The 22820-nt window shown below is 34.9% G+C and overlaps 1 protein-coding gene and 1 pseudogene across 1 annotated transcript; one reads left to right on the forward strand and one right to left on the reverse strand.

Annotated features, from left to right (window-relative positions):
• Positions 1 to 4848: 4848 nt before the first annotated feature.
• Positions 4849 to 6617, forward strand: LOC147072714 (cuticle protein 7-like). Its single transcript, XM_085945789.1, has 2 exons — positions 4849 to 4860; positions 6174 to 6617. The coding sequence occupies exons 1-2, from the start codon at positions 4849 to 4851 to the stop codon at positions 6615 to 6617; spliced, it is 456 nt and encodes a 151-aa protein (XP_085801915.1).
• A 2390-nt stretch (positions 6618 to 9007) lies between these two features.
• Positions 9008 to 22820, reverse strand: part of LOC147072715 (uncharacterized) — a 141194-nt pseudogene continuing 127381 nt past the window's right edge.

A 22820-nucleotide genomic window follows, 5' to 3' on the forward strand; every position in this document is an offset into this window, starting at 1 on the left:
AGAAAGATTATTCTACCTTGACCGCATGAATATTTTGAAGTGCGTGTCATTTCTGTATGAAAAAATTCTTACCAACAAAATTATCATACGTAATTTTAAATAATATGTACCTACTGTAATTTAAAATGAGTTTGGCTAAAAAAATCTCTATTTGATATTAACCATAGCAAATTAAATTCTCTGCCACAATGAGACATATCATTTCCAATCATCGTATATTTATAAGCGTGAAATCATTTTTGATTAATTATTACTTCAGGTTGCATGCGGATCGCACAATTCACCGTGAGCTGTCATACCGGAAAGAGATGGTCGTATAGCATTGAAATTAAAAAAAAAATACCCGTTGTTCATGGAGCATTATAGAATTTTCCGATTTAATTAGATTCAATAAGAACATTTGTTTGGTATTTGATTGGCACGACTTGATACTTACTTGCGAGCATCTACCAGAATTTTATATAAGTACTTAAATATTATACGTTATGATTGTATTTTTATTTTTCATACATACCTATTTCCTTCTATCGTTCACTTGTACATATTCCAGTGGTTTTTGTTACGCAATGTTAAATGTTTATTTAGAAATAAATTCTATCTTAATACTATACGGCCATCTTTTTCCGATACAACATCTTACGTCCACGGTGAACTGTGTTACGGCCTACGGCCAACTGCATACCTTCATATTTCCGGACACGATTCTAGGTATACTACTTAATGATAAAATTGAAGTAGTGTATGCAATGATGTTGAGTGTATGTCTTTGATTTCAAAATATTTTCATTTTGGGTATTTCTTATATTGAAGCGCACAATACAGTTTTTTTAAGTTTTTTAAGTTATACTTCTTTGGACGCGTTTGGGAAAACAGATCAGAGTGTATTTTTGGCGTGTGACAAAGTTGCGCGCGCCGATGTAACACATAATTTATTAATATGACTATATTTATTTCAGTCTCAATGGTACATGCGCATGCGCATAGTGTCATTTAGTTAGTCGTTCAATACAACCAAGTAAACAGCACGTGTTGTAAACGTAACCAATATTGTGTCATAATAAATATAATGTGTGTTTATAAACAAATTTCTGTAACATTCGACACTGTTAATTTATATTCATAAAATTTTATTTATATTGAAGTGTATATTTATTATTCATTGTAAAGATTGTTTATCAAGATTTGAGGCTATATTTATGTAAGTATTAGTTATGGGTAAAATTATATATCAATAAATAAATAAATTTTGTGAATCTTAATAATTCAAAAAATATAATTCATCATGGGCTTCGATTCATCATCGATTATAACCGCTGTATGGCAAAGATGAGTTTTGGTCCAATACAATAATTAAATTACAATCATGTGCTATATGAGACACAGATGAATCGCGGACGTTTTCATCAACGTAATCCACTGTAATATTAATAGACTCAGGTAACGGCTTATTTTGTCTTGTTACGCCAAAGAAGTATAACTTCTAACTCGAGAACATAAGTACACACACTTTCTTTATAACTTAGTAGTTAAAGTATCAGGTTTTGTACGAGGTCGGGACTTGGATTCGAACCCGGGATCCACGACATTATAACCCAACACGTTACCGGCAAGTTAACCGATGATATTTCATGGATTACTTATTGCAGGTCGAAACTGCTATCTGCTTTCAGACCAAGTAGGGCTTGAGATCGAAATTTGTAAATAATGAGAAAGTATTTCACTTATGTCGTGTGTGTTCATCACACGTAGGCTCACTATGTTTTTAAATGTTTCATGTCATGTTGTGCATGTCTTAAGTTTGTAACTGGTAATGCTAACACTTGTAAATAAATAAATGAATTCTCCATCTTCTAGATAAGGTTTTTTTCAACATCTTTGATTGGGCCGATGTAAAATAATAATGATTTATAACCTTGTAGGCCACAAGGAGCATACCTTCATAAGTATTTACAATGTAAAGCATGTTTCATAATTAATTTACTATTTAAAAATAATCACGTAGGTATGTTACATCACAGCGCTCGAAATTGATTTTTTCACTAGCTGGAGCGCTCGATTATTTTCTGGAAACATTTAAGTATGTTCGATTTTTTTTTTCTCTTATAAACAGTGGCGCGAACCGAAAAAACCTTCAAAATAAACTTTATGAAGAAAAAAAATCATCTGCGGCGCAATTATCTTTCATGTCATTCAATGTTTTTTAATAAAATGTGCTTCCGTACTCTATAATACATATTATCTATCGATTTAGGTCACTGTCAATGATAATTCAGAATTAACTATTTATTTTATTCAACGAATAATTCATAATATTTAAGAATGTACTATTCTAATTATTGAATATACACAATTTTGAAAAACACTTCTGAGAAAATATATTATAACCAATAGAAAAAATCTTTTTGAAAAAAGTAAGCCACCCGGCTGGAATCGAACCAGCATCTTTTGGGTTTACGCCCCGTCCGAGCATTATCCTCTATGCTACAAGGCAACGTACTAATTGCGACAAATTTTAAGTCTTGGCCTTTTTAATACCTGCTCATAAGCGCTCTTCGAAATCAAGCTACTTTGGCAATCGGTTTTTGCTTATTAAATCAAAGTAGGTACCTACTACTTTAATTACTAACCGACGTCACGGCTTGTACCAATATTTTTATGATGTAACTTAATTGAACTTGCTAATAATTTTTAATTAACTATTTCTTTTATTCAACGAATAATTCACAAGAATTAAGAATATACCATTCTTATTATTGAAGATACATAATTTTTAAAAACATTTCTGAGAAAATATATTATAATGGCTCGATGACATTAAGCTACTTTACAAGCTGCTTGTTGGCGAATTTACAATCTGCTTGTAAACTCGGCCAGTGTCATCATCGAACAAGCTAACAAGCAGATTGTAAACAATCTACCGATAAAAGTTGAATGCCGGGCTACTTTACACGCTACACGCTAGCGTGTGGGCCGATCTGCGTCTGCGCAGTAGAGCAATAGTGGCAAACCAGCCGGTAAAAATGAACTACTCAATACGTCCTGTCAAAATAGTACAAAAAATGATGGTTTCAAATCACTAGCTTGTTGGCTTCTGAGAGAGTGGAAAGTTTTGTGTGTCATCATCAGAATCGCACTAGCTGACTCGCCCGTTTTTAAACTCGCCGACAAGCAGCATGTAAAGTAGCTTACTGTCATCGAGCCATAACTGATAGAAAAAAATCGTTTTTTTATTGTTACGAATTTATTATTATTGGACAAAATAAAATAAAAATAATGAGAAATAATTAGGTCTATAATTTATTTAGTGATATAAGTTAAAGTGTATAGAAATAAGCCAGCGGCACTCCAATAAGCGGATATGGGGCTATTAAAACGTCAATTCTATCGAATGTCATACTTTATTTTTTGACAAATCTGAAACTGAAACATGACCATAGTGACTATAGACTTTAGTGAGTAGGGATTATTTTGCTTGGTGAAAAATATTGTTTTGCTTTGTGAATTGTAGGTACTTCCTTTTCTATGCGATTAGCTGTCGAAACTATGCTTTCTTATATTTCTAATTGTGATACGTACGTTTGGTATTAATTATTAGTTTATGTGAAAACTATTTTCTAAAATTTTTGAATATTTTTAGTTGATGTGAATTTTGACTAACGCGGTGTGCGATTATTTTGTTTTCGAACGCCAAAGAAGTATATCTTCTAACGCGCGTACATAAGTACACGCACCAATTTTTTTAGTGATTTTTAACGCGGCTGTCGGGGGTGGAGGTTCCATATATATCCCGCATTTTCCGGATACATTCCTCCTACCCAGACACTTTTCTTTTTGATTATAGCTATGAATACTTCTTCTTATTGTGCCATCCCCTAGCGGAGGTTGGCCACCATCAAGGCGATCTTATCTTTGTTGTCTGCTACCCGGAACAGTTCGGTAGAGCTGCACTCGTACCAATCACGGAAATTCTTAAGACACGAAATGCGGCGCCGTCCTCTGCTACGCTTCCCATTGATCTTTCCTTGAATGACAAGTTGGGGAATGCTGTATTTTTGTCCTCTCATAATGTGGTCGAGGTAATGTAGTTTCCTGGTTTTGATACTACGTAGAACTTCTCGGTCCTTCCCCATTCGATTGAGAACTTCAACATTTGTCACCCGGTCAGTCCAAGGAATTTTGAGGATGCGTTTATACTTAGCCTACAGCTATAACTACGGCTGCTTTACGAGTTATTGTAACCTATCGCATGGTAATTAACGACTATTCGAAAGCAAAATCATCCGAGTCACGATCCTCAGACAGAAAGTGTGATGGAAAAGAAGATGTAATATTTTATGCACCTGAATAATTTGTATTTTTCGGTCCTGGGGAGATCCGGACCCGAACCCTCGCCTTGTGTGAGCGCCTGACCGGTAAGCTCTGATCCATTTCTAGCCCTGGGTATGTATGTTAAAGTGTTTGATTAAGAAACTGCATTCAGTACTTACTACTTATTAATAAAATCTCTTATCTGATTGAAATGTGATACCGATTTTTTTAAACATTAACATTTGGTATTTAGTATTCCCAGCTGGGTCAAGGTCCATATAAATTAATTCAAATTTGAGTACCTAGGCAAGTAAAAGTGTCACGCATTTTGTCAAAATTGAAATCATGTCTCGCCATGATTGTGATATAATTCGTAATAAACAGTACTTTAATTGCCGGAGGCTTTCGAAAAATGTATCAAATTGAAAGCTCAAAGTCAACTATATAACAAAATATAAGTGGGAGAGCCTTGTATAAAAGGCTTGTAATAATTGTCATCAAGTACAGTTTGTATCAAACAGTAAATCAAAACCTACCAAAATGGCATTCAAAGTAAGTAACTACTGTGATGATTAATTACTAGTTTCTCGCTTACCCTTATTTTGTAATAAGTGTGGGTCTATTCTATACTTATCGACGGCTAAAGTGATAAAGTGATAAATAGTATCAAACTTAGGGTAGGTTTGTATCAAAATATTAGCACTTCACTAACAATTACAATAAGTTGGTTTTTATTTTTGCAATAAGTGCTATATTTTAACAGCACCTATCTTGCTGCTGTTAAAGTATAGCACTTATTGCAACTTTGATACAAACCCACCCTAAGTTTGATACTATTTATCACTTTAGCGGTCGATAAGTATATAATAAACCCACTGGTCTTTCATTTTTAAGTCACCAAATACCAAAATAAGTTCAGTAGTTTTTGCATCATTTCATGTAGAGTATTTATACGTTTTATAACTATGCACTTTTTACTACACTGATACTCCTCTTTTCCTGATTACCTCGCATAAAATTAGATCAAATGATATTCACATATTTATATATGTATTAATAAATAAATAAATAGATATTAAATGTAAAAAAAAATGAATATATTACATAATTTTCATCTTAGCGCCAGAGCGCAGAGTTATGAAGCATATTATTGTACTCTACTCTGGATCAGTAACTCAGAAACAGAATGTAGATATACATAAACCTAAATTTAATGTATCTATTCAAAATAATTACAAAATATATCAATAATTAATACATTAAAAAATCAAAAATACAAAATTGAAAATAATATTCATAACACCTTTTGGGTTAATATGTTTATCTATAATATTAAATATGATTTATTTTAAGTAACTGATATTATATTCGTTACGTATTTAGTGAATTTTATTATTACAGTGCAGTGCGTCGGGCGCTGGGCTTCCATCTGGGAGCTCTGGGTTCGATTCCCAGTGAGATCAAAGAATATTTACATAATCTGATATGTAAATTCCTCAAGCCTGGGAGTTTTGTCACAGTAATTGGGCTTCAAGGCATTGGGCATTTACAGAGCTTTTTCCCACTTTACAATAAACTAAATAAGATTAATTTGAAAACAAATTTTAGCTTTGTATATAAAATCGAAAAATTAATTCAATTTAACTTTAAAAGCTCACTCCCTAAGATTGTAGGTATTGGTTTTTGCGGTAATTGATATTAAAAAAAACTCTTCGATATGGTTTTTGTACTTTTAGGATTGGAGTATCAGACCTTTATATTATGACCTGACATAATATCGAAAATTTGTTTTTTTTTTAATTACCATGTCTTTCCATCAAGTTATTGTTTGAAAAAACTATAATATTGTTTAAAATTTATTACAGATCCTCGCCTTCGCTTGCTTCTTGGCCGCCGCCCAGGCTGGCATCATCGCCCCAGTAGCCCACTACGCTGCTGCCCCAGTGGCCCACTATGCTGCCCCAGTAGCCCACTATTCCGCTCCATCCCACTACGCCCAAGAGGCTTACGCACCAGCCGAATACAACTTCGAATACTCCGTCCATGACGAGCACACCGGTGACATCAAGAGCCAGAAGGAAGTCCGTCACGGAGACCAGGTCCAAGGATCTTACTCCCTGATCGAAGCTGATGGATCCCGTCGCGTTGTCGAATACACCGCTGATGAGCATGCTGGATTCAACGCCGTCGTCCACAACGAACCTGGACAGCACGCCGCCTACAAACCAATCGTCAAGGTTGTCGCTCCAGTGGCACACTATGCTGCCCCCGCCCACTACGCTTCCCCTGCCAATTCTTACTACCATTAAGAAATACCTGTTATTTGTCGACAACCATGCAAGTCCCTATTTTAAGTAGCATTATTGAATAAATTATTATTTATTTTAAAATCAAAATCTGTATTTTTTATAAATACCCATATTATTATGATAATGATACCTTTCTGCGATACTAAGGCACGTTTGACGTCATAATATTACTATATATCACACTCATAATTTATTTTTCAATTTGAATTTATTTATATTTTAACATATCGTGCACATTACAAATTATAAGTTTAAGACATTCACAACATGACATGAAACATTATTATAAAGAAGAAAGAAAAAGAAAAGTAATAAAAAGGGATAAAAATGAAAATATAAAAAGACTACATAATATAAACATACATAAGCAGTGAAAATACAATTATACATTTATAGAAGCTCAAAGAAGTACACCGAGTTTGCTAATGAGACCCTATTTTAAGAATTTATAAAATAGCGTCCATCTAAACTCACCCTCACGCAAGTAGAATATATCAAAACCCGAAGAAATTTGGTTGAACATGGTTATCGCTCTCCCAATTGGCATTACCAGTGGTAGGTTGGTTCTGCACCTTGCGAGAATAAATAAATGATGGTCTCTATTTCTAAGATAGTTATCAGGGACGCACAGGTCAACACTGCCCACAATGGCAGAGTTTTCATTTATACCTCGTATAAGTCGAAAAAAGTACGTAGCTAAATAAATATTTCTTCTAAATTGCAGACTGCAGTAATGTATGTAAGCATACCTAAGACAAAGCCAGTTGGATAAAGACACGGATAGTATCCATACAACCTCAAGTAAAGGAGTCACCTGTATTTTTCAACCTTTATATAATATATGCGGACTGGTAAAAATAGGAGAAATATCTCTCGGATCATTAACGCAGAAAAAATAACTATTAGTAATGCATACATTCATACGTGCATACATATGTAGCGATCATGCTACTCTGCATTAAATTGGTGGCACACTTCAATATGTAAGTTTTATTATTAAAACAAAACATTAGCAATAATAATTGTCAGCGTTTTCTCAATCATAACTAGACCAGTAGTGTTGGTTTTGATTGAAAATTACAATGATATATATGTACTGAATTTAATATAAATAAAAAGAACCATCTATGAACTAACACTCAACTCGTCGAGTCTGTCACGAGACGTAGGTACTGATCATGAGTTCTGCACGCGACATATACTTCCGTTATTCCACTCCAATCAAGTCTTTCGGTGCATTCTTATAATTAATCTCTTGATAATATCGATCTCATCAATACATAATTACCTCATGATTATAATATCACGTCATCATCCTTATTATTATATTCAGTGTATTATTGTATCAACCAATAAACCCTCATCTCAACAACCAACCAACAACGGAATTTCCATCTAACACCTCACCATAACGCTAAGGACATACATACATAAGTGCATACATATTACGTACATACAATTTGCCCGGAACAGCCATAAAAATGCTCTCGACATCGATTTAGAACTATTTTTTTTTAATTTCCGAGCTAAATTTTTTGCCGGAAAGAGCTAAAAAAAGTTCTCGCCTTTCAATCTGAGTGTCTTAAAATTTTTGATGGATTCCTTTGGGCAGGACATAATTGAATTTTAATTACTAATTAATACCATCTGCAATATTTTGTATTCTTAGTTCAATAAAAATAAATAAGGATGACTGACTGAAAAAGTTTACTGTTCACTATTTATGTCGGATCTCCACTGCCGACCTCCACCCTTCGCCACTGATATTATAATATTATTTCAATAAACCGCTTCTTTTATCCAACGAATAGTAAAATCACAAGATTTGAGAATGTAACATTCTAACTTATATTTAACATACATCATTTCAAAATATCTTATGCATATAACTACTAGAAGAAAATCCAATTAAAAAAAAAATATTATTAACGCAATTTGATAAGGACTTCGTGTAAAACTACTAGTTAAAATTGTCGTAATTAAGTATGATGCTCGTAGCTTAATTGGAAAAGTACACTGGCGCGAACCCAACGGTTATATTATGTCCCTAGGATTTCTTTTAGTGGTGCATATACCCACTAGAAAAAAATCCATTTTAGAAAAAATATTATTATCATGTAAGAACTACTAGTTAAAACCGTCGTAATAAGTAGGATGCCCGTAGCTTAATTGGAAAACCAGACTGGCGCGAATCCAGCGGTTACAGGTTTACGTCCTGTCAGGTGCCGTATTTCTTTCTAAAAATGGATTTTTGAGATGTTTTCAAATTAAGTATGTTTAATATTATTTCAATGACTTAATCATTTTTTATGTATGTAGGGAGTTTTAAAGGTTTTCAGTAATAAATATTACATATTGAAGTTTCAAATAATTTATTATATATTTACGTGCTACTTAAAACTATGGATCATGGTCGTTTTGTGGAAGGCAATAGCTTAATGATGGTAGTAGGAGTGAGCTGGGGCATGATGGTAAGCTGGGGCAGCATAGTGGGCTACTGGGGCAGCAGCGTAGTGGTGGGCTACTGGGGCAGCATGGTAGTGAGCTACTGGAGCGGCAACTTTAACCACTGGTTTGTAGGCGACGGCGTGTTGGGAAGGTTCACGGTGGACGACGGCGTTGAATCCACTGTGCTCATCGGCGGTGTATTCGACTACACGGTGAGTGCCGTCGGGTTCGACGAGGGAGTAAGATCCTTGGACCTGGTCTCCGTGACGGACTTCCTTCTGGCTCTTGATGTCGCCGGTGTGCTCATCATGGACGGAGTATTCGAAGCTGTATTCGGCTGGGGCATACTCCTCATGGTGGGGGGCGTAGTGGGCTACTGGGGCGGCATAGTGGGCTACTGGGGCGGCATAGTGGGCCACTGGTGCAGCGTAGTGGGAGATGGGAGCAATGACTCCAGCTTGGGCGGCGGCCACGAAGCATGCGAATGCGAGGATCTAAAAATTTAATACAACAACAAACTTTATATTATATTAATTTAATTACCATTATTTTTCTCTATGATAATTTCTAAGCGTAAATTCATCAGACTATTACGAGAATTGAATCATTTATTTATCCAAAGCCCTTTCTCTAAGAATCCGAAGCCAACAAATTATATTACTAACCTAACATTGGTGATGACAATTGGGAAGGCAGTAGTTGTGTTCGAATATTTATATATACAGTGAAACCCCGATTCTATGGTTTTCAAGGGACCCTGAAAAAAATTATATTTGCGGGATATACCTACCTATAAAAAAAAACAAAAAAAAAACTCGTTTTTCTCATGGATTTTTTTCGACGTCTTGAATTATATTCAATTTATCAGGCTAGAGTTTTAGTTTTCCCTCACCTCACCTCACCAATCCACCACTACTATTTGATCACTTTACCTAGAGCGTTATTTTAGAGAAGTTTTATGTTAATTACGGAACCTTTTGAGATATCAAGATGGAGGTCTACTTATTTGTAATGTAGACAATGTAGTAGATAAGCTGTGCAAGCCAAAATATTTTTTAATTATAGGTAATGCTTATTCGACCATGTCCGATCCTAATAAGACCATATAGGCCTCCACAGAGTAGAGGTTTGTATTAACAAATTTTGTTTTTACAAGAAATGGATTTCAGCCATTTGCTCAACCTATTAGGTCCATACCCTAAACTCATACACAAATTGAAAAACAATATGTGTACTTGCCAGACCCAGGAATCGAACCTGGGACACACGACGTTATAGGGCGATGCTTAAGCCGCGCGGCCATCGTGGGTGATCGGTACTGCTTAGTTATCAAAGAAAATAGTCAAAATTGTCATCAAATGATAAATATTTCGAAAACTTTTTATTTGGAACTAGCTGAATTACGAGGTCGCTTCATTGATCAAAATTATTCATTTATGTTACTTAACAAAATAACACACAATTACATTATTCACTATTAAAATATTTGTATGTAGGCATACATGTCAAAATGAAAATAATAAGAAAATAAGAAAGCTTACAGCCAAGTCAAACAAAAGAAATTAAAATCGAATCCAAAATAATATGAAAACTATATCTGCCATGAAAATTCAAATTTCGAATAGGCAGGTGAGGTTAGTTTAATAAACAATTTTTTTTTTTTTTATGTAGGTGTCATTGAGATTAAGTAGGAAAATTAAATCAAAAGAATATAATATTTTCTATGATTTCACTAAGTGACTCAATAAATTCTACACAAAAATTTGATTTGATTGCCTTAGATAATATATAAATGAATTATAGCCGATTTGATGGTCCATATATTTAAAATGTAGAAATTATTTTTGTTCCACACATCTCGATAAGCACTAAACACTTTTTTTTTTAAATTAATTACAAACAGTAAATAATTAATCAAATACCTCGAATGCCATTTTGTTGATTTACTGCTGCCTGGTAAAGTAATCAGAGCTTAACTGTGATTAAATAAACAAATCGAACTGTTTTTATAGTCACACGGTTGCAACCCCACCCAGTTTACCCTGTACGAGGAGTGACATTTTTTTCCGTAGGACACATTATCATTATTTTTTAATGACAGTAAAAAAGTTGATTTTACTCTGCGGTCGGTCGAATGTTGGGAGACCTAGATTATTCTATGGCATTGTTATGTTATGACATTTATATTAATATGAGAATTGGGTGAATGCACAATAAAATTGTATACAATATAATATTATATTATGACATGTCATTGAATTTACCTAAGAGTACAAGCGATGCTGAATATTTGTATGCTTATAGCGCCTGTACACATGCATGGAATTACTGTCGGAAATTGTGCTTATTTTAAAATGTCATGACAATAACTGTTTACACGTTAAAGTGCTGACAGTCTCTCCAATCTCATTCTTCAAGAGTAAGTGAGGCGCGATGTTGTCATTTTATACTACTATCTGACAGGTCGTATTGAAAATCGGAGCTCAAAATGAGTAATTCGTTTTTTTACCGGCAGGTTCGCTATGATCGCTGTACTGTGCAGGCGCAGATCGAAAATAATCTTACTGTCGCATTGGAAATTCAGAATTTTCCAATCTTGTTTGATTTATGCACGCAATCTTGCCAACTGCAGAATAATACATGTTTCCCCATACATTTTCTTACTGTGCACAGTACATCCATGCACGTGTAAACGGGGTATTACGCTTTTATGCCAAAGACCTAACGGTAGATTGTTTTACGTATAATACCTCGTTTACATGTGCATTGATTTACTGTTGACAGTTAAGTTGTGATCAAATTGAGGTGCATGTTGCATACATGTCGCCGCGACAAATTTAGTCTATGGTTTCGTCATTATGCAGAGTATTTTGAACGATCACCATCTCTGTAAATTCACTGAAGAATGACACTGATGAAGAGTGCCAACTATAATGTATTAGTAATTTGAATTATCATTAATTATTATTATGCATGCTAATTTCAATTAATTCTAACAGTTTCTACGTATGCGTACGTTAAAATTACTTGCAACATTGACATCCATATATAATATTTTGAACAGAACCCAACCTGCAGACCATCGATAATAGAGAACATTCTTATTGAAAATACATAGTGCCAACCGCTAAAAAAAACGTGATTTTGATATGACAGTCGAAAAGTGTATGCATGTAGAATATGATAAAAACGTTCATTGAGTCATGCAGGTGTCAATGCAGTGCAGTTCAACGTGAGATGACCTCATTATTGTTCTGGTGATTTCGGCAGATTTTGCTAACTGACATGGAAGCATCAGTCTAAAAAACGAACTACGAACAAATTTTCAGATTGACCGATTTTCACTAACTGCCAAATAGTACGAAATAGTACCATAAAACATTGCGTCTCGCTCACTCTTAAAAAATGAATTGGAGAGACAGTCAACACTTTTACGTGTAAACATGTAATGTTTACGATAGTTTAAACTACTCAATTTTGCTGCCAGTAAATACATGCACGTGTACAGGCGCTATAATGCCCACTATACATATATCCATACATCCTTGTGCAACTCTTAATTTCTGGATTTCTTGTTACTATGACTACGTCAGCATTAGAAGTTCACATTGGTTAAAAACCCTGCACTTGAGGCCATGGCCCCACATCCCGAAGCGGACCCCCAGGCTAAGATCTTTGGCGGCCCCCCCGACCCATCGCTATGGATAAAGGCAGTGTGACGCTCTACAGTAGCGTTTTCCAAATGGTGTAGGTACGCGGTAAAATTAATGTGTACTTACCCATATCTAGTGTTTTTTTGTATATTTTAATATATCCATTTGAATTATGGAGTTGAACCGTACAACCACATAATTTAAAATAATTATATTATAGGAAGGAAAATAGCGCAGCAGGCGACTTTTTTTACTAATAATGCAAATTTGTGATGTGTGTTTATCTCACTTATCTGGTCGACTCGCCTCGCCGGCCCCCCAGGCTAGAGCCCTGTCAGCCCCCCCCCCCTTGTGGGGGCCATGCTTGAGGCACAATGATACATTGCTCTTGACGTTCAGTGTATATATATATTATAAGCATGATGGAATTGCATGAAAATTAGTATTTTGTAACCTATAAGAGGCTTCTTCATATTCACTATGTTTATCCCTGTATATATATGTCAGTGGCGAAGACTCCATTCTAGGCGATTATTTAAAGTCTACCTTCTTAAGAAAAATATTTTTTAATTTGATATTGACGTATTTAAATAATCTTTTATATTCTATAAATAATTTATTTTCCAACCATACCTGTCGTATATGTGGGAATGTATTATAAATAAATACAGATCACAGCACCATTTGTTTCATTTAGCGCTGACACCGCGACTGGGGCGTTACGTTACCTGGCCATTCGATATAATTAACATGCTATTTAAATTAATAATTGCAAATTAATTAACTGGTCAGCAGTGATTGTGTTGAAGGTTTAAAAAAGATGCCACAGCTCGCCATTTGTCTTTAACATATTTATCGAATTATTCGTCGAGGAATGGTGATGTTTATTTTGTATGGACTCTATGCCACGTGACCTTAGCATGTATATAGCAATGTATGCAAAGCGATAGGCTCAGATACGTAAACCTAAAATTTTTGGGTATAAAATTATTGTCTATGACTGCAACTTTGTCCAAAATAATTAATATTTAGATAATTTAAAAACATAATTTCTATGGCATTCAATCACATGTAAATAAATAATATAGATTGTTTTAAAAACAATTTTATCTTATGATTTTTGATGTGTATAAGAAGTTACACAATTTAAACTCATCGCTCAATTTTAACTAGTCAGTGAGCTATTGAAATTTCGTCGAATTGGTGTATTGTTATCATTAGTAATTGTCCTCCGAAATAATAGAGCTAACCTGCCACTTAGGAAAGCAATAACTGAATCTAACCAAATCAAATATGATTATATTTTTCTTCACTTGCATGAGGGAGAGTTTTTACGTGTTTATTGTTTTATAAATTATTGTTATAGTATCTCCTACTATAGTACTCTTCTTTGTAATTTTTGTGAATTTGTATCTTCTTCTCATTAGGCGGCCACAGACGGACAGTTCTCGTAACAGGTTGAACATGGCACAGACAATAACTGTTCAATAACTGTACGTTGGTGGCCACACCACAGATCAGTTTAACTACCCCATTTAAATCTGTCCAACTGTCAACAGACGTGCCCATATACGTACAGTTATTGTCTGTGGCAGATCAAGTGTCAAAAACTGTGGAGGTTATGTTCGCGGAGATCATACACAGGGGTACCTACCTAGTGTTAAATTAGTTTTAAGTATGGTATATTGAACGATATTATACGAAGTTGGCGTCTGTTTCCAGACATATTTTTGTATTTAAGTAGTGGAAAATATTGTTTGCGGTACCTAGTTGACACTTCACAATATTCGTAATTATTTAATATGAGTAGCAAAAGAACTAATACGCAACAAAAATAATATACTTCTTATCGAACGAACTTAGAAGAATGACAGAACTGTCAAAATTTGCCGCCAAATCGCGCCAGCTACTCCTACTTTACGACACAGCTAGCTAACGTCACCCGAAAACTTTCGGCTAGTTGAAATTTCAACAGTTTTACAAAAACACGGGAGTGGGGGGTCGCTGGCAGTTTGAACCTGGCACACATCTGGCAGGTCGAAAACTGTCCGTCTATGGACGCAGCAGATTATCTACCAAAGATAACTGTATGGCCGCCATTACGTATTAACTGGCATGTTCAACCTGTTACGAGAACTGTCCGTCTGTGGCCAGCAATTGTGCCATACCCTAGCGGAGGTCGGCCACCATCAAGGCGATCTTAGATTTGTCGTCTGCTACCCGGAACAGTTCAGTGGAGCTGCACTCGCACAAATCACGGAGGTTCTTAAGCCACAAAATGCGGCGCCGTTCTCTGCTACGCTTACCATTGATGTTTCCTTGAATGACACGTTGGGAATGCTGTACTTTTGTACTCTCATAACGTGGCCGAGGTAATGTAGTTTCCTGGTTTTGATACTACGTAGAACTTCTCGGTCCTTCCCCATTCGCTTGAGAACTTCAACATTTGTCACCCAGTCAGTCCGAGAAATTTGAGAATGCGTCTATACAGCCACACCTCGAAAGCTTCAAGTCTCCGTGACATCTCTTAGTTTAGCGTCCATACTTCCATATTAAAGAAAACAATTGAGAGAACATAGCATTGTATGTACCATACGCAGTCTAAGACCTAGATTAAGGTCTCGATTGCTAAGGAGGCGTCTCATTTTGAGAAAGGCACTCCTTGCGATCTCAATTCTAATCGAGTATCTCTATGTTTTCATTATTATCATGCTGATTTTTGTTTAATTGTCACTAATGATACGTATTTCCCCTCATGGCTATACCACTTTGTGAGAGTCTTGAATTTATAATTTTAATGTTCGCTTCGTTCAATGTTATTAAAATACTTTGGACGCGGAAGACGCACACGGTGCGTAATGACCAGGCGGCCGATCGATGTAATTAACGTGCATTTTAAAGGGGGCAATTAAAATCTCATTATCTATTCAGCAGCGAAAGCGTTAATAAAAAAATAACAATAACATACGAATTTAATCTATCTATGTATATAATTCAAATCAAGGCACACCGATAGGCAGCCGATCGTTGGGCTATATTGTTATACATTATTTAATAAGCTCTGATTCCCCACGTGTCGACCCGTTTCTACAAATAACTACTGCACTTGGATTACCAAAAAGTTGTCTCGAAACTCAATCGCGTCTTATCTGAATAATCTGGTTTTTACAAAATTTACTTCGGTAATAATATGTTTGCTCCATTTCACCCAAAACAGGTTTTTCGCGTGGCGACAGGTTTATTAAGTAACCATATTAACTTCAATCAATACCACCTGACGGAGGCATACCTGTTACCCCCGCGGTGAAGCTATGCAACCTGGAATACGCCAGTTTCGCTGTCCTGTTCAACAACTCAATCGAGGGCATTCAAAAGACAATCTACAGGTTGCATGACAACTCATCTCGCGTAGAAAACCAACGTTTTGTGTAATATCATCACCTGCCCTGATTCCTCTCTGATTAGCGACGGACAAAACATCGAGAGCATCGACAGCTTCAAGTACCTGGGGGTACACATCACGGGAGATGACATTTTGCAGAGAGAACTCGCTATCCGAATGGGAATGGCTGGAGAAACATTCTACTCGATAGTGTTTGAGACCAAATGCCGCCTATTCGACGATTGCATTCTGACGGTGCTGCTTTACGGTAGCGAATCATTGCACTTTACGAAGGCTCAGAGCAACCGTATACTGAGCTTCAAAAACAGATTTTCGCGACGGATACTGGGTGGTATGACTTTATGAGCAACGAGGAGATAAGAAAACGCACCAAGCAGCCTCTCATCACGCTGAGAGTGAAGAGGCGACGTTTGACCTGGAACGAAGCAAGAAAACTGGCGAGCGACAGGGATTCTTGTAGGCGCCGCGTTGTGTACCCTCCAACTAAGGGGTGGATATAGCCGAAGAAGATATTAACTTCACTTATTATTATTATATACACCTACATTGTATATTTTATCTAATGCATTTTTATGAGTAAACATCTTATCTTACTCCTCCCCCCTACTCAAATCTCACAAAATGTGACAAAAATCCGAAGGAAAATACGTCATGCGCATCAGCTAATTTAGCATAGGTATAGAAATATAGAAATAATAAAATTTGTCGAGCATAATATGTTGGATTAAAGGCACCATTTCACACTGTCGCTGCACTAGCAGGAGAAGAAGCAATGTGACAGCGATTCGCAGTCAAAGCTTCGGTGTAAACAGCTGTAAAGCATCAATATGATAAAATATAACCAAAATAACAGTAACCAAATATTTTTCTTCCAGACGGAGCTTTCTGTGGTTCTCCTATAAAATTACTGAAGCATGTTCCAGCTTGAATTAAGTGCAATTTTAACCCAAAAATATTTTTACTTTTCCGAGTTTATGAAAATGAGAGGTCATTTTATCCAATCTACAGAGAAGTTTTTCTCCAACACAAAATTTCTTCAAATATATTCGACTCGAAATTTGAGAAGAAATGAAATTTATGGTAATTTTTTATATATTCTTTTGTATATAAACCTCTGAATTGTTTTTATTTCTCTACATATGGCGGTAATTATATTCATATACATATTAGTTACGATTACATTACCGACAATGTCATACTATTTATATATCGTTTGTTTCTCAAGACTAGTGAACTCAGAAATAATGGGAACTGAAATACCCAACGGGTAAGGAGAAACAGGCAACCGATCTCGAGTAAGGAAGAATACGGGATAAACTCAAACACATGTCAAGAATACGCCACACTTTGAATACTGACAACTGCTCTCGGTTTATGCATTGACGCTCATCTAGTATTGGTGTATTACACACACTATTGCACATCTATAATGCGTGGTTCATTTTCGTAGGACACTCACACATTCAAAACCCTGCGTCAAAATTTACTGTATTGGTATATATAACTTATCGGAATTCTATTTACTATCTGTTCTATGGTCCAGCGTCCATACCAATTGAGGCGTCTAATTACAAAAAGCGACAAGTCCACAATTCGATATTTTCGGGAAACAACGTTTTTATGTTTCTAGCTTCAATTATTTTTTTTAACGTGAGATTTTTTCCGTTGTATTCTATGTCGAAATTAGAACCAAATGGCAATTTGTTTCAGCCAATAAACTCTTAAATGTAATAAATATAGGCCAAATAAAATTGGACTTAGCGCTACTTGTACTTCACTTTTTAATGTATCCCGCATAAGGCACATATTTCCGTGGCACAATCATAAGTTTACCAGATGCTACAGCACGGGAGACGCCCTTTTCAATATTGAACGTTCCCTTATTTGTTGACTTAAGCACGCGCGAAATCAACCAAGCTTTAAATAATATGAAAAACGGACTTGGCGCTTTTTGTAATAAATCGAGACTTAAAATATTTTTTTTCGTAGGGTTATGTCGCGTTTTTGAGTTTATAGATCAATACATATTGTGTAAAATTATACAAAGAATACGTGCGTATTTTTTTCTCGATTTTGACCAAATGTGGACTTATCGCTTTTTGGAATTAAAGGCCTCAATTTAGGTTTCTGTCCATAAACTAATTATATAATAATTGTTTGTAAAGAAACTTCAAGAATGTCTACAACTGCAAACATATTTATCGAATTCAATATATTTTGGACAGTTCACTTCGTATTATTTTGTATAAGTGAATTTGTTTATCATTCACAGTAGAACCGTTTTAGTAAAATATAATTTTTGTTTATAAGTAGAATGATGTACTTATATCGGTTTGGACTAAGTTTCAGATAGTAACCTTATTATCTACTAATGGAATAATAAATAAAATTGAAGGTTAAATTTGTAGTAATTGCAATATATTATTATCATATTTCGCAAATTTTGGTGTTATTAAAATTATTTTTTACAAGTCAAAATTTCATCACTGGATTCTTATCACAAACCATCATTTAGTGCGAATTTTCTTCATATTTTCTTCAAATGTTGGTACGTCTGTCCGGGGAAGACTTGGGCGCCGGTTTTAACCACAGTCGGAGCGTAGGCAACCGTGTGCGACGGCGGTTCACGATGGACGACAGCGTTGAAGCCGTTCTCTTCATCAGCTGTGTATTCCACCACGCGACGGGTTCCATCGGCTTCGAGTAGGGAGTAAGACCCCTGCACGTTGTCGCCGTGGCGAACTTCTTTCTGGTTCTTCACGTCTCCTGTCTCTGCATCGTTGACTGAGTATTCGAAGTTGTATTCGGCTGGTGCGAAGGTTTCCACCACATGAGGGTGTACTAATGTGTTGACGTCGGCGTGGACTGCAGCAACAAACACCACCAATACAAGAATCTGAAACAAACAGACAACGCTTTGAAATTAAACATGTAGGAAAATCTGTTCTGTTAGACTAGTCAAGATTAGTGACATGTTGGCGTGGTTACATGTAAAATGTACGTAAAACATTTCACCGTGGCACAGTTTGCCGTGAGCTTTACCGTCTACTATATGGTATCCAATTTTATTAGATTCAATATGAACATTTCAATTTTTATAGCTGATTTTGATAAAATTCATGAATTCAAGAATAAAAACCTAACCTAACTTAACAAATAATCCAGTATATCGGCTATTTTCAAAATTTGTTTACTGCTGGCTTCATGTAAAGTGTAAATCGACAAGAACCGTGTTTTATTTAGACATGAATTTCAACTCAGTACTATACGGCCCAAAGAGGTTGGACGGTCTTTAGTATTTTTTTTTTTTACCATGTCCGATCCTAATAGTATCATATGGGTCTCCACAGAGTAGAGGTTTGTATTAACAGATGTTGTATTTTACGAGAAATGGATGTTAGCCACTTGCTCAACCTATTAAGTCCATACCCTGACTCACACACAAATTGAAAAACAATATGTGTACTTGCCAGACCCAGGATTCGAACCTGAGACCCACGGCGTGATAGTCAAACGCTTATGCCGCGCGGCAACCGTGGGTCTTTAGTATACGGCCATATAAATTTCCTGTACAATTTTTCACGTTGAAGTATGATACGGCGAACTGCATACGTACAAGTTTCTGTACACGGGTTGGCGTCTGTGTTATAGGTATATAGGTAAATGTACCGCTAAATGTAATCTTATTTGAAATAGGTATGCATTACTTTTTTATGATATTTATATTATGGGGGCTAACAGTGGCGAAGAGCACCTATTGAAGAAAGGTAGGCTGTCGTAGGTAACTAAAAAAAGTTAAATTTTGTTTCATCTTCAGTATTTTACTAATTTACTGAAAATATTTCAAGATATTTCACTAAAAAAACAAAATGTAATAACATAGATATTTTACTTTTAAAAAGATAATTTCCAACCGAAAATAGAACTTGGGCTAAAAAAATCTACGGCTTCATTAGTTGGGTTTCTTATCCAATAGGCCACCCGTACTGAGTCAACTGTACGTAAATTAGCACAGTCATATACATACATAATATGCGCAGAGATAGGTGCATTCTTTGGAAGCAAAAGGCATAAGGCATTAGGCAGTGATAAGATCGGGTTGCAAAAAACGAATTTTCAAATATAATAGTACAAAATACAGAACTGAGTTCCCTGGTACAAAACTTAAATCCATTAAAATTAAAATTTAATATTAAAACTACCCTTGGTCGATAGTATCTATAAATATTATAAATTGTATATACGAAGTGATTTTATGTCTAATTTACATATCTATCTATTTTATTTCCCTTGTATTCCGGTTTTTTCCAATTTTTTGAAGCGTTATATTTTGACATGAATTTGATCTGCATACTATACGCCCATATATTTCCGATACAACAAATCACGCTGAACTATGATACTGTCAAGAGAACTGGGCTCCAGGACAATTGGGGTCCGCACTGTCGAATGAAATAAATAGACGCTCGTTACGATTTTAAACAGAAACTAGACTTGGAATTTTAATCAGTTTCTATCTACTACTTAGTAGTTTTAATTCATTTTACTCTTAACATAATGTTTTTTTTATCGTGGATTGAGAATTATCGTACCTGAGGCATTATATGAAAATAAAAGAACTCTCTTCTTGTTAGAACTTAAACATAATATGCACAATTAAATCATTATTTACGTGTTTACATTAAAATTCTCACGAAGTCTAAGTGTGAAATAATAACATAATAATTTAAATATAAATAATACTTAATATGAAAAGTACCAATAATTCACGAACGTCAATTTCTTTTCGAATTTCATTTGATTGCGTGGCGCCCAGTTGTCCCGGCGATGAATCGTCCTGGACCCTACGGTCAATTGCATTCGTATAATCTTCCAAACACGGTTATATTATTTAACTGACTTGTTAGACTACTTAACTTATGCTTTTCAAACCTACATTTTTGTATTTCGTTTATATGTACCTATAGGTACGTAATCGGCGCATATACTTTACAGTGGCATAATATATTATGCGACATAATAATATATGAAACTAAATATGGCTTTGGAAAACACCTAATAGGTTGAGCAAGTAGCTGACATCCATTTCTCGTAAAAAATCGGTGTGTTTACTTATGTGCGCGCATTAGAAGGTATACTTCTTTGGCGTAACAAAACTTGGGATGATCTAGATTCTTCGACTAGCTCTTAATTATCTTGTTAAAGTACACACTCAAGAAAAAGGGCCGCGTATTAAAGCGCCGTTTTTTTATTTTTATACACTTTAACTTATATTACTAAATTATTTAATTATTTCTCCTTGTTTTTATTTTTAAAGTAACAACTGTCACTGGCATTTAATCGTTAGTTTACGTAAGGAATTGCAAATGGCTGACAATAATAAATTCTTTGCCTAGGCAACGGAACAATTCTACTATCAAACTTGCGTTTGTATACAGCTGACTGATTCGTAGCGAAATTCATACTGTCGCGCACTTTCGTAACGGTGTGCGCGCGCAGTTCTCAATTTCACTCTCTACCAAATGCTCCAAAAGAAGTATAACTTCAAAAACAAAATCTGTTAATACAAACCTCCAATCCGTGGAGGCCAATAATGATCTTATTAGGATCGTACATGGTCGGAAAGATGTCGTTTTAGTAGCATTGGTGATATCAATAACTAGTGATTGGTGAGCAATGTGTCAATTAATTCAGTAAATTAGACTTTTCTACCTCTTACGCAGTTCACAATCATCAAATATATACCAAATTACAGAGGTAAGGGTGGGAGTCATAACCACTTCCTGTTTTCGATTCTACCTTTTCTTTTAACTGAGTCTTTGTGAGGTTTGGAGGCATTTCCTGGCTTATTATATGTCTAGGGTTGGGTACCTTTTCCACATGTGATTTAGCTAAGTATTGGCATGGTGCTATGAATTTGTATGTGTACTATCGGCTCAAGTACACGGATCACAAAAGAAATAACGTCTCTCTATTTATGGATACGGAATCGCTTAAGGGGGAGACGCATGCCAGCAGAGAACCTAGCGGAAATATACGAAGCTTGCAATTTGAGATTTTTTTTTGTTAATTTACAATTTCAACTGAATTATTTAATAAATATGTATCCGAAAACATTAAAAAGATTTTTTATTTTTTTTTTAACTTAAAGATAAACTGGCAATTGTAAAAAAATGTAATAAAATGTGAATTCGTTGCAGGGTCAAATCTTATTATTGCATTATATTTTATGGTCATAATTATCATTAAAATTTAGTTTATTAAGTCTTAGATTTTATGTGGTGTAGATTTTTGACTAATTCATCGTTTTATTATTTTTATATATATTTTAAAAAACATCGATTTTTATAAAAATATAAATGTGTATAACTTGAAATCCTTTATATGAAATCCTTTATACCTAAAATAAAATTTGATATAAATAAAAAGGATTTCAAGTTATACACATTTATATTTTTTTTTAAATCGATGTTTTTTAAAATATATATAAAAAATATTAAAACGATGAATTAGTCAAAAATCTACACCACATACAATCTAAAACTTAATAAACTAAATTTTAATAATAAATATGGCATTAAAATATAATGTAATAATAAGATTTGACCCTGCAACGAATTCACATTTTATTACATTTTTTTACAATTGCCAGTTTATCTTTAAATTAAAAAAAAATTAAAAATCTTTTTAGTGTTTTCA

This window comes from Rhyacophila brunnea, unplaced genomic scaffold (assembly GCF_057557595.1).
Source record: "Rhyacophila brunnea isolate RB1 unplaced genomic scaffold, BYU_Rbru_1.0 scaffold_19, whole genome shotgun sequence".
NCBI classification, from domain to species: domain Eukaryota; kingdom Metazoa; phylum Arthropoda; class Insecta; order Trichoptera; family Rhyacophilidae; genus Rhyacophila; species Rhyacophila brunnea.